The sequence below is a fragment of the Hippopotamus amphibius genome, chromosome 2 (assembly GCF_030028045.1).
Source record: "Hippopotamus amphibius kiboko isolate mHipAmp2 chromosome 2, mHipAmp2.hap2, whole genome shotgun sequence".
NCBI lineage: Eukaryota > Metazoa > Chordata > Mammalia > Artiodactyla > Hippopotamidae > Hippopotamus > Hippopotamus amphibius.
Window position 1 is genome coordinate 8,940,606 of NC_080187.1, and position 13,925 is coordinate 8,954,530.

Genomic DNA, 13,925 nt, shown 5'->3' on the forward strand with positions numbered 1-13,925 from the left:
CGTGCCCACCTGGAACACCCCTTGCCTGCCTTCCACTGACTGGTTCCTTCCCTCACGAGGCTCCCAGTCTCGGCCCACAGCTTCCTCCTGAGCCATTTCTGGTCCCCATCCACATGCCTCTGTGACCCTGCACAACCCCGGCTGTCCATCAGCGAGAGAATGACACACTGACCTCTGAAGAACCCTCAGCATGGCCACTTTCCCAGCAATGATGCCCTTGAGGAGCACAGAAACAAGAGAACAATGGGCTCACCTTTTTTAATCCCCAGAAGCCGGGTACCAGAAGTAGTGTTAAACTTTGGTAAATATACTACCTGCCTTTTCAGTGTGTTATTCACTCTGCCTGAAATGCCCTTCCCAACTTCCATCCCATTCCCCGAATCACCCATCACATGCAATCCTTCTCAGCCTTCAAGGCTCAATGCCAGTGTCCCGACTCTAAGGCAGAGCGCATCTCCCCACCCAGTCTTCACGTGGCCCCCAGGGCACTGTGGCGTGAGTCTCCATGTAGACGGCAGCCTCCCTGCCATCCAGGGAACGAGGGTGTGAACTCAGGTCTGAAGAATTCCAAGTACAGTGCTCTTTGCCACTCTGCCACTCAGAGCATCACCTCCTCTGGGCCACTGGCTCCCACCCAGGCATCACTGAATGTTCTTTGGAGCATGATCTCACGTTCAAAATGCACGGAACCTATTCATACTACCCACTGGTGAGAAATCAGAGCCACAAGTTACTGGGACTTACCACATGCAGGCTCTGTCCTCAGTTCTTACACATCCATTGTAAGGTGAAAACTATGGTTTCTCCCATTTTACACATGAGAAAATTGAAGCATAAAGAGAATGAATAACTTGTCCACGGTCCAAGCGAGGAATGGTGAGGCTGGGACTGCACCCCAGCCTTGCCAGACTGAGCCCGTGCTCTCTAGCACACCCAGCGGCGCCAGTGGACCCAGCAGCTGGGCTTGGATAGAACCTGGGCTGAGTTAAGCACAGAGCGTGCGCACTGTCAGCACATTCTAAGAACAGCAGTTCACCCTCGATGCTCCACGGTAAAACTGATGACAAAAACAGTTCCGACATTCAAACTGGTCTCTGAGAAACTTGGGAAGTGGGCATAGTGACAGACAGATTTGGTAAGGAGGGCTGGTGGGGACAAAGTGCCACCCTGAAAATGTTTCCTCTCCCAGGGCTGTTGCCACCGGGACCCCCTCAGAAAGACCTCCTTCACCATGCAGGCCTCCCCCTGAGCCGTGGCAGCCAGGAATCCACCCAGGCCTGTAACCCAATCTACCACAGTGGGCATAGGGTTCAAGGCCACAGCTAGTAAGTTAAACACAGCTGTGAGCTATTATGCTACAAAGCTGTATCTGCGTTAACTAGCCAGGTTTTGATAAAATTGGTCACTTGTTGGAGCCACCAGGGAACAGGGCAGTGATGGTTCCATATTTGCTAACTTCCATTTTCCTTGCTCTCTGCCAGTCCTGAACTCACCATCTGCCTGGCTTCCTCGAAGCCCTGGGCCGATGCTCTTGAGGTCCCCCTTGCAGAAACGAGCAGAAGCTACAGTTCCACCCTTAGTTATCAACGGCATTTGGAAATCTGAATCTTCAAAGACTGAGCTCACCAGGCAAAACCCTTGCTTTGGGGGAAGTGGTTACACCACAAAACAGGCACCCTGGTAATCACATCCCCTTGCTTGGTACACCCTCCTTGGCAATGTGCCTAGACTCGGCCAATGTTCTGCAACGGTGCTTCTCCTCTTGTGCAGTCGTTCATTCACTCTCCACTCATTCAATACATATTAATCGAATATCTACTATGTTCCCGGCACTGGGATTACAACAGGGTCTCTCAGAATGAAGCCCTCCAGAACTAAGTGAGCGTAAATTCCTTCTCTGCCCTGGTGCCTCCAAAGACCTTTGGGGGAAGCCAAGGAGGGAGGCCCACCTGAGTGCGTAAGGGAGGGAGAGAAGATAAGACGAAAAGGAACTAAAGACAAACAGAACTGCAAAGAAATGCTCAGCTTTAATTAGTAGTCTGCCGGTTAATAGTAATACTGGTATTATTCTCAAACTAATATACATATATAATGGTATAAACAAAAAAGTAATTACTTACATTGTTTTTAGAAACCAGAATTGTTGGTGTAAAAGAAAACATATAAAAAACCAAAGGAATTAAGTTAGCAATCCTGGAACGTTAGATTTGAATCCTGGAATGTTAGATGGAAAGATCAACGTTGTATTGGTCGTGTTTTCACTCGAACAAGTGGTGTGACGAACAACCCTCAAGTCTCAGAGGCCCACAACGACAACATTTATTTCATGCTCATTGGTCAGCCGAGTGACTGCAGCTCAGCTGATCTCTACTGGTTAGGCTGGAGATCAGGCTTTGGGTCAGTGTCAGGTCAACTTTAATGTCCTCATTGGGGACTCAGGCTAAATGTGCAATAGCTACAGGTCCCTCACAGAGAGTGGAGGTTCCGAGGGGGCTCATGAAGCTTCCTGCCTCTCACTGGCTCAGCTCACCACTTGCATCCCATCACTTGTGCCCCAGTCATGGGCCAGGCCCACAGTCCACGGGGTGGGGAAATACACACTACCCGCGGGGGAGTCATGACAAGGATGAGGAGGGAAGGAAGGACTGTGGAGAAATGATACCACCTGCCCAATCTTGCACTCATGACTTTTCCTTTTGAAAAATATTTCCTAGCTCCGTCCACCAAAAAAGCCTAAAAGCAACAGCAGTTCAGTAGCAATGAGCATCCTCTCACCCAGATGGCAGCTTCTAAACACTATCCTCCGCTAAAAGAAGCCAGCACCCCTGAAGGAATGCCTGATTGCAGGGCTTCAGCAGGAAATTTGTGTATCTTCTTGTATCAAAGAGCAAGGAAGCTATCAAAAAATAATGGGATCATGTTCAAAGGATACAGGAGATGAAAAGGCTCCCATTGATTAAAGATAGCATAATTTATGCAACAAAAAGAGTAGTGACTACAACTGATGGAAGTGGATTCCCGCCCCACTCTAGCCCTATGGAATCAGAATCTCCAAGGATAAAGCCTAGGCATCTGGATTTTTTTTTACAGAGCTCCTCAACTGATTCTGATGCACAGCCAGGGCTGAAAGGTACAGATTTCCTGATTTTCTGGGAGTCCAGACCACTCACGATGCCCTCTGAGATGCCGGCCTCTGTTTCCTGGAAAATCTTGTCTACATCAAACATACAAGTGTCCCTTATTCATGTGCTTCCGACTCTGGGGTGGTCCAGCCATAACGTGGCAGACATCACTGAGGGGAAAAAAATTCCAGTTTTCAGTCAGCTAACAACAATAACATGAGCAGAAAAGCTGGGACAGCTCCCAGGGAGCTCCTTTCAACCACAGTTTTGACAATGACAATGGATAACAAACTCTTCCGTTTTTAGCTAACATGTCATAGATCTAAGACTTAAAAGTTTAGGGTTTCTCTAGATACCTTGAAGCAGTTCATTCTTAATCTTCCCTCTGCAGCAGCATCACCTGGTAAGCTTCTATACAAAACACGACTGACTGTTCTAGACTCTAACCCAGAGACTCAGATTCTATGGTCTAGGGTGGAGTCTGGGCACCCAGTGTTTCCAAGGCTGCCCAGGTGATTCTGATGCGCAGCCGCGATTGAGAGCCATCGCTCCAAGCTAGTCTTGAAAGCAAAACATCTCCGCCTTAATGTCTTGTCACAACTCGAAACGAGATATGCCCTGGATGAGGCACCTTCTGACTGCAGTGCCCTGGAGAAAGTCTTGCGCCTCTGAAGAATTCCCCATCGCTTTCCTCCTGCAATCTACCTGAGCATCCATCCCTGCCTCTCTGGGCTCACAGCAGGCTGGGCTGCCCTCTGTGATGCTCAGGACAAAGAAGAAAGACCCAAAGTCTAAACTGCTCCAGATCAAAGCTAAGCAGGGAACAGGAGCCGAGCTAGGTTCAGCTGAGAACTAAGGCGACCATCATACAACTGCTCCCCCAACAGGCTCCAAGAGGTAGTGCGTTGGGTTGTTTTGTGTTGTTTTTTTTTTTAAATTAGAAAGAATGTGTAATCCCACATTAGAAGAAAATAGAAAAAGACTGGAAGTCAGCCAGTTCAAAAAAGTAAACATAGTTCTGCCCCCCGAACCTAATGAATACAACACACACACACACACACACACACGTACAAATCACTGCCACGTCTTCACACAAATGCTGAGCAGAGCTAGCAATACTAGTTTTTCCTTGTAGTGAGTTAGATGCCAGCTCTAGGAAGGCCTGGATCCTTTGTCTGGCTTTGTACTAAAATATGCTGTTTGGGACTTGCCTGGTGGCACAGTGGTTAAGAATCTGCCTGCCAATGCAGGGGTGACAGGTTCGATCCCTGGCCCGGAAAGATCCCACATGCTGCAGAGCAACTAAGCCCGTGTGCTACAACTACTGAGCCTGCGCGCCTACAGCCCCTGCTCTATAAGAGAAGCCACCGCAATGAGAAATCTGCGCGCTGCAACGAAAAGTAGCCCCCGATCGCCGCAACTAGAGAAAACCCGTGCGCAGCAACGAATACCCAACGCAGTCAATAAATAAATAAATACATTTAAAAATAAATAAAAAAAATAAAATATGCTGTTTTTCTCAAAGTCTTAACAGCTCCCGCACTGTAAGGAAAAGGGCATGTTAACACTCAACATGTTAAGAGCGTTCTGAAATTCACACCATAATTTTGACATATCCCCCCGCCCACACCCCTCTTCTCTGAAATCTGCACCTCAATCACAAGACTAGGTCCCCTCAGCTGTGCTCATTCATCTTGGCCACATACTCTCGACCTGAGCCTCTGAACCAGCACTGGATCCGGGACTCAGTGGGGCTGGCCTGAGACTTGCTGGTCCACATGTGGAAGGTGGCTTCCATGGGCATCATGTAAACGTGGGCCCTTTGGGGAGGCCAGGTTGAACCACAGGGGCAGACAGGACCGAGGGCAGGAGAGAGAGGTGAGGGGAAGGCAGAAACAAGGCAGGGAGCAGGGAGACGGCTTACATCCTGCTCAGCTCTTCAGGCTGCCTAAACTCCAAGCCACAGGTTCTTTTTTTAAAAATACATTTATTTATTTATTTATTGGTTGCGTTGGGTCTTTGTTGATGCACATGGGCTTTCTCTAGTTGCTGCGAGTGGGGGCTACTTTTCATTGTGGTGCACGGGCTCCTCATTGCAGTGGCTTTTCTTGTGGAACATGGGCTCTAGGCGCGTGGGCTTCAGTAGTTGCTCTGAGGCATGTGGGCTCTTTCTGGAGCAGGGATTGAACCCATGTCCCCTGCATTGGTTGGTGGATTCTTAACCACTGCGCCACCTAGGAAGTCCCGTGCCCCAGGTACTGAAAGTGCCCCCTTTATGCTTATAACAAATTCTTCTTCTGCCTATTCAGCTGCTTGAAGTGGACTTTTATTACTTGATAACAAAACCAGAACCCTGACTAAAATAACTGTAAAGCCTCTTTATCAACTGCTAAACATTTCCGGGGATTTTTTCCAAAGACTAAAATCAACTTTTTTCTCTGTATTGGATTTGCTGTTTCTAAAAATATACATATGCTTTTAACCTGAATATGTATGTGTTTCGCTGAGGCAACTGGCTTCAAAATCAGCAACAAAACCACCACCTGAATTTGGAATCAACAGAAAGAAGGCTCTCTAGGAAACGTTCCCTCCCACCTCTGTCTTGACAGTGAGCATCTCCAGCAGAGGTGGCCTGGGCGAAGGAATCGGTGTGGTCAGGCCTGACTCAGGTGCAGAGGTGGTGGGCACCGACTGCCCCCAGCCCTGCCAGAGGCGGGCAAACGTGGTGACATCCTCTGGAGAACCCAAACACCTGACTCAAAGATTGAGCACCTTCGAGAATGAAAAGTTCCTGGATGCTCTCTTTAATGGCAGCTTAAATCGATAACGTGAGTTTATAGAGATTTCAAGAGAGAAACTGGGAAACTGAGTCACTCTAACGTGGCCAACTAAATCCTCCCTTCCCTGCCCCAGCATTTTAGCAGCACAGTGTAAAGGACAAGGTACAGACCTCCGGCTGGATGGCTTTAAACACGGGTATGTCCATTAATGTGATCTGGCTCTGCAACAAAAGAGAATCGGGGTTAGAAAATACTGGAAAACCAAAACAGCTGTCATGTGACTTTGAAACTATACAGAGTAATAACACGCTCTTAGAATTAGTACTTCCCCCCTTGAAATAAAAATCAAGATAGAGTAAAAAATTGGGTAAATTTTGAAAATGCCTTGCCCACCCCTTCCCTCTTCATATCTTGATCCACACCCTTCCTTCTTGACCATGAGATGAACTTCCAGTTTAAGAATTGAGGGACTTCCCTGGTGGTCCAGTGGGTAAGACTCTCTGCTCCCAATGCAGGGGGCCCAGGTTCAATCCCTAGTAGAGGAACTAGATCCTGCATGCATGCCACAACTAAGAAGTCTGCATGCCACAACTAAGAATTCCGCATGCCACAACTAAAAGATCCTGCAGGCTGCAACTAAGACACAGCATAGTCAAAATAAATCAATTAATTGATGTAAAAAAAAGAACTGATAATAGTAGTTTAGAGGGTGGGGGTGAGAGTAAGGGGAACATTCTAAGTTTGGGTATTTTTGTTCTATTTGAGTTTTTGTTTCAAGTATGAATTACAATTTTAAAAAGTTGCAGACACCATATTATAAATTAGAATGCTAAACAGAGACACTATCTATTACTCTAAATTTAATTTTTTTAAAAAAATTGTGGCTTATAGAAAGTGTACGTTTCTTCTGAAGCCTAAGCCTCCTCTAAATTATATGGTAAGGTTCTATTCAAGATGCATCCACAGACCAGTGTCGGACCATGAACTGTTTATTCCACCAGCCCACAATGAGATAACTACAGAATTTGAGAGCAATCATCTGGAAACTTTTATAGCAAACCCCATGACATTTTTATTGTATTTTTTTAAAGTATCAGTCCTTAACAGACTGGAAAGGAAAAAACTAGTCCTTTATCACAGCTAGCTTGAGAACCACTAGTTTTGTCAATACGGAAAACACACACCAGTTAAAAGTCTGTTCCCATCGCTAGAAGCTCTTTAGGTGACAGTAGGAGAAAGTGTCACTGCTGACCAAGCTTTGCAGGCCAAGGCATGGACTGGGTTGACTTCACATGACCTAAACCTATCTCCATATGTCACACGGGATGCCAGGAACCAGTTAACAGATGCTTCTGTGACAGGCCAGGGAAAGGACAGCTGAGGGCTTCTGGATGCCCACTAATGAGAGAAGACACCTGTCCATTGCACACAGGGCACCTGGGAGGACATGATGCAGTGAACAGATGTGGGCCCTGAAATCCACGGGGCTTGGGCGTGTGTCTGGACACCATCACTTAACAGCAACATTCTCTTTGACACATGACTTTAACCTCTCCCAGTTTCAGTTGCCACATCCAGAATATGGTGACAATAATCCCTATCTAATAGGATTGCTGTGAGAATTCAAGACAAGAGGTGCAGAATGCCTGGGACCTAACAGATGTTCTCCCTGTAAATGTATATGTGTATGTATATGTGTACGTATATGTGGGTGCATGTGTGTATATATACAGGTGCCAGGCATTCTGTACCTTGTCTTACATTTTCACAAAGATCATATATATGCTTATATATCATAATTTCTTGGCAAAAGAGGAGTAACATAGATGGGCTTATGTATTGGCATATGAATTTATGGTTCCTGTCCAATACACAAGCTAGGAAATGAGGGACCATTAATTTGTTTGAATGTCCGTGCTTCAAAGTTGCTCTTAAAAATACTTCAAGGAGGCTGTTACATCAAGTCAGCAAATATTGTCATGAGAAAAAAAAACCTCATGTCAAGAATACATTGGAGAAAAATGGCAACACACAATCCAGGGCTTAGGTCCAGAATTGTGGCCACCTCTTGGTACAATTTAAAGGTGGTCCAAGATCACTGGATTTCTGGGAAGCACAGGATACAGGCCAAAGCATACCATCCCCAGGGCTAAGCAGAAGATGGAAATAAGCAGGTGGCTTCATCCCTCCAAGGGGCTGGGGCTCGTCATGAGCACTGAGGTGAAATGCCTCCGCTACTGGAAGCTCAGCAGAGATGTGGATGGCACTAAGGAGTCCAAGCTCTTCCACCTCTGGGTCTACCCACTTGTGGCAAGTGGGCCCTGGACGTCAGCACAACGTGAGTGGTTACTATGCACTGAAGCCCTCGGGCCTGTGTGTCTGGCCCAGAGCTACAGGGCCCAGAGCTCTGTCCCAGGCAGTGCAAACATACTGGCATTTCTCCTGCCAGACCCATGGAGATTGTTAGCCAAGTGCTCCTCACACGTGGAATAATTCTGCCGTCCTGGGGAACAGAAAGGCCTTATGAAAACAGGAGATTTGAACTGAAAGCTCAGAAGGCCTTGGAAATCTCTCTCGCAGTTCAAGTTAACTCCCAATCCAGAAGAACCAGCAGGATGTTTGCAATGTCATTTAGGAAAAGAACCAAAAGTCTGCTAATGTGAAAATGAGAAAACTTCCTTTCCGTCTTGCCGTCAGTTCTAGGGTTTGCTACTGAATTTCCAAATGATGTATTAAAATAAGGACTACATTTCATAGTTTTTTGGATGGTCCAAGATTCAAATTTTCTGATTCTTGCTCAGACCATAAATCATAAAATGTGTTCAGGTATTTTCTTCAAAACAAACCACAACAGAGGACACCAGACTTAAAACAGAATGGCTGGTCCCAAACATACAATCAGAGGGTTTTCAGAAGAATCTCTCCTGTTTCTATCTTCTCAACTCTGGCCAAAAAAGATGTGGTGTCCAGATCAAGAACACATTCACAGACAGGTAAAATCATCAGATTATAAATTTCATGTCATTTTACTACAAAGCTAAACACACGCAGAAAAGGTTGCTGATGAGTAATCCTTCCCCAGAAGTTGGAGGCAGGCAGTTTTACCAAAAGGGAGGGTGTGGGTAGGAATGGGGACTTCAAGGTCGAGGTCAGGTCCTGTCCCTTTTTACAGCCGGCTCCCAGGCTCCTAGGGGTGTGGCACAGCCTCGACAGAAACACAAGACACCACAGGCCCCAGTGAGCACGTGCCTGTGATGAGGACACTCATAATTAAGTCTCTTAATGGCTTCTCCTTATTTTCCAAAATAAAGCCTTAATACAGGATGTCCAATTGAGCTGGTCCCCTGGCAATGCCTTCCTTCACCCTAACCACTTCTCCCATCTCCTCCCTCCTAGCCCAGGGCCCCCTACAAATCCTGGCTTTTTAAAGACATGGCCAGTCTCCACATATTACAGGACGTTTCTGTAGAGATGAAGCCTTCAGAATGGAGGGACCTAGCAGAGCACATCGCAATATGCCCCTAAAGAAAAAGAAGAAGGTGGTTTAATGTGGATAAATGACAGCAAATTAGCCAAAAAGAAAACAAACTGGTTTTTGCATATGTTGACTGTAGTGTTTTTCCAACAGTGGCTGAATAACTCCCCTCTTCCCAGCCACAACCTTAGTACAAGGCTCTCCCCGGGTCCAAACAGACAAAGAAAGCTGCTGGTAAATCAATGGTTATGTCTTATAACAGACAATATCTTTAAATTTGCATTTAGATCAATCCAAATGCGTGACCAGGAGGGCTCACGGAACAAAAAGCAATCGGCTCCAAGGATACATTCCTGCTTCTCCTCCCAGAGCTGCGATGTCTGACAGCTTTAGAATCATAGTCCAGGAAATGCGAATTAAAGAGGAAGACACCATCTGTTGCCCATTGATGCCATTACAACTAATGGGACTATGAGTTGCTCTGCTCTTTTTGGAAAGCAATCTGGCAGTAAGTAACCCAGAGGAACGTTCTTAACATTTTATTTATTTTTTAACATCAAAGTTACAAAAAACTTGCAAGAGTAGTATGATAAGCTCTATAACTTTTCACCAAGCTTCACTATTTACTAACATTTGACCTCATCTGCTTTATTTTTATGTATATAATTATATACATATATATAAAATTCTATATACACACATTTTTTTGAACCATTTGAGAATAAAATGCAGATATTATGACTCTTCACCTCTTAATCCCTCAGCATTTTATTTCTTTTCCAAGAACAAGATGACCCTCTTACATAATGATAAAATTATTATACAGGAAATTTATCATTGGTACAACAGTATTATCTAATATGCAGTCCACATTCAAAACTGGCTAATTATCCCAATATTGTTTTTTACAGCAATTTTTTCTTCATCCAGGATCAAGCATTACGTTTAGATATCATCTCCTAAAAATCGAAATGAGCATACTGTTGCTACAGCAATCCCAATACCTACAGAAAGAAGAGCACTGGTATATAAGAAAATATATATGAGAGACCTACATTTAGATACAGAGATGAATATAGATGTTTACTGAACAATTATTTGTAGTAGTAAAAATCTGCAAGTAATCCAAAAGGCCAACAAAAAAGGAACTTGTTGAAAAAAATTATGGTACATCCAGACTCTGGAATATTATGTAGCTATTAAAAATAGAGAATTAAATCTATAGATAATGATCTGGGAGAATGTCCGTGATCTATTGATGATAAAGACAAGTTCCAGCATGGCTTTTTGCCTTGCTTTTAGCCCTTGGGGAGAAGGACCTAGCTGCAGAGCACCCCCACTGAAACAATAAGGACCTCTGAAATGATTCTAACCCTTTTTATTATAAAATGACACACATTAACAAAAAATCACATTAAACAAAGGCATGGTTTGATGACTTATTATAAGACAAACACCTTATAACCACCACCCAGGTCAAGAAACAGCCACCCCAATCGATGGCTGAATAAATCCCCAAAATGTGGTATATACACACAAAGGTGTGTTATTTGACCTTAAAAAGAAAGGAAATTCTGATGCATACAACAACATAGAGGAACCTCGAGGACATTATGCTAAGTGAAATAAGCCAGTTACAAAAAGTCTAACACTGTATGGTTCCACTTATATGAGATACCTGGAGTAGTCAGATTCATAGAGACAGAAAGTGAATGTGGGGGCTGAGGGGAATGGAGAGTTATTTAATGGGTACAGAGTTTGGGGTCTGCAAGATGAAAACAGCTCTGAAGATTGGTTGCACAGTAATGTGAATGTACTTAACACAACTGAACTGGACACTTAAAATGGTTAAAATGGCAATTTTTGTGCTACATATAGTTTTCCACAATTAAGAAAGAAAAAAAAAGTCACTGCAGAGTTTCTCCATGTGCCCTGTTCCAATCACAAGTCCCTCCCTCCTGTCAAAAGTAACCACTACCTTGACTTTCCTCAAGTTTCTCTATAATTTTATCATCCAAGCAGTTTACCAATACTATGTCTTGGTATTGACCATTCTCGGTTGCCTCATAGTATATTCTTTCAATATGTAGGTTGGAATCTTTTTTTTATTTTGTGAACATCTTCTTAAATTACAGTTTAAGTATTTGTTCAGTTTCCTTGCCTTTTATTCTCCTCTCTCAGGGATTTATGTTATGTGCACGTTGGATCTTCTTTGCCTATCATTAATATTCGTCACTTTTCTTCAAAGTCTTATTATCTCTCTCGTCATTTATTTTGATCTGAAAAATTTTTCCTCCCTTAAGGAATTTTCTGTTATGTTTATCTATTCTTGTGTTCCTTCTAGTTCAACTTTCATTTCCAAAATAACTTTTATTTTCAATGCTTTCCTAACTCTGCCACCTCGTTTCTGAGATTTTTCAGTTTAGATTTATGTTGTTCATGTCTTGCAGTGTGATCTTAATGTTTTCTCTTAGCTTATTTTGAAATAGAGAGTTACAGTTTTTATCTGTTTTATGGCATGTCTTTCTGGCATGCTTTCATTATCTGCAGGATTCTCTCTTTACTCTTTCTTATAATAACTTTGAAAGATTTGACATCAATAATTTTGTTGCTTATTTTTATATAAAATTAGTTTTTCTAATTTTTTAGAGGGGCTCTTTGTTCAGGGTGGCTTTTCTAACTTCATATAGCTCTTCTTTTGGTTACTTTCATGTAGTATTCAATAACACGCACACACATTTGAGATTTCTCACACACACACACACACACACACACATTTATTTAGACCTCCTTTTTCCTTAACCTTCCCTATCCTGATTATTTTCAGTCTACTCCCATACTGAATTTCTCTTTGGTATGCAGCCTTCTTCTGGAAGTGAGCCCTGGTTGGTTGGTCTCAAGAGCTCATAAGGACTATTCCACAGATCTCTTCCACCCATCCATTATTTCAGCAGTCAAAATGCCTCTCAATTTCAGTTGCTATTCTCACGTTGACCTACTGAACTTACCAGTGAATTCCTGTTGGAAATTCTGGGGTTCTCCAAATGCCCCAATACTTACTTCTGCTTTCTAATATACTGAAGTGATACTCTGTAGGTCTTGTTCATACTGGTGGCATATTCCCAACCATTTGTATTTTGGGCTTGATAGGGATAACTTGACACCTAATTTTATTGTAAATATTGCTCATGGGTTTCAGGGTTTGCTATCTCGTTGTTCTGGATGTTTTTCTGTGGGGATTCAGGGAGAATAAAGAACTATGCTGCTGCCACCGCCATCTTCCCAGAATCACTCAAATGATTTTTTTACTGGGCTCTTTTGTCTGGCTTTTTTCTTTCTTTCATATTATTAGACAGGAAACTAAAATACCAGGTGGTCTGGTTCAATTCCAATACCTGGCAACTCCAATGCTTCCCAAAGACCAAAGACTCCAGGGGCCCTGGCTTCACATCTAAGCTGAAGACACACTGGCTCTGGCAGGAGCAGCCAAATTTTAGCACTGCACCTTCAGAGCATTCACTGCCCTTCCCTCCAGTCTTCCCAGCCTGGGCCAGGCTGAGCAGCACTGTAGGGCTGAGACTAGAAAACCAGGCCCACAGTCTCACCAAGGGTCCTTCTGAGATGTAGAGAGGACCCCGGGGTGGGGCGGGGGGCCAAGGGGAAGCTGGGACAAAGTGAGAGAGTAGCACTGACATATATACACTACCAAATGTAAAACAGATAGCTAGTGGGAAGTTGCTGCATAACATAGGGAGACCAACTCGATGATGGGTGATAACTTAGAGGGCTGGGATAGGGAGGGTGGGAGGGAGTCTCGGGAAGAAGGGCATATGGGGATATATGTATAAATACAGCTGATTCACTCTGGTGTACAGAAAAAACTGGCACAACAGTGTAAAGCAACTATACTCCAATAAAGAGCTTAAAAAAAAAAAAGGCCCTGCTGGACACTGCTGTTCCAGGCACAGCCCAACTCTCTGCCATTCCACATGGGGAACAACTGTAAAGGGATTTTTAAACCTCATTATTGCTTCATTCCCTTCACGAAGCTAATAAACACAACTCAAAAACACAACAAGCAAACAGAAGCGAACAGAATACAGAGGCTAAGCCATCAGCCAGCAAGGTCCCTGACGTCCTCTGAAGGAGGGAGAGGCACTACACCTTTGTGCCTGAGAGGGCAGACTAGCAAAGCACTGCCCAATACAGCGGTCACTAACCACACGTGGCTACTGAGCATCTGAAATGTTGCCAGTGCTCTAAGTTTAGAAAACTACATTGAGTTTTGAAGACTTAGCACGTAAAAAGAATGCAAAGTATCTCCATAATTTCATGCTGCTTACAGGTTGAAATGATAATATTTTAGATACACTAAGTTAATCAAAAAACGCGAGGGAGGATGGATGATGCCTTGGAGGACTGGGATGGGGAGGGTGGGGGGGAGTCAAGGGAGGGAGGGGATACGGGGATAAGTGTATAAATACAGATGATTGACCTTGGTGTACCTCAAAAACTGGTACAAGAGTGTAAAGCAATTATATTCCAATT

General features: G+C 44.1%; 1 protein-coding gene across 3 annotated transcripts in view; it reads right to left on the bottom strand.

Annotated features, from left to right (window-relative positions):
* The window catches only part of RALGPS1 (Ral GEF with PH domain and SH3 binding motif 1), a 266,004-nt gene that overhangs the window by 207,466 nt on the left and 44,613 nt on the right, over nt 1–13,925 (bottom strand). For all 3 annotated transcript variants that reach the window (XM_057721461.1, XM_057721459.1, XM_057721460.1), the window contains one exon: nt 6,073–6,123. In XM_057721461.1, the coding sequence (XP_057577444.1) occupies nt 6,073–6,123 (51 nt within the window). The remainder of the gene's footprint in view (nt 1–6,072; nt 6,124–13,925) is intronic.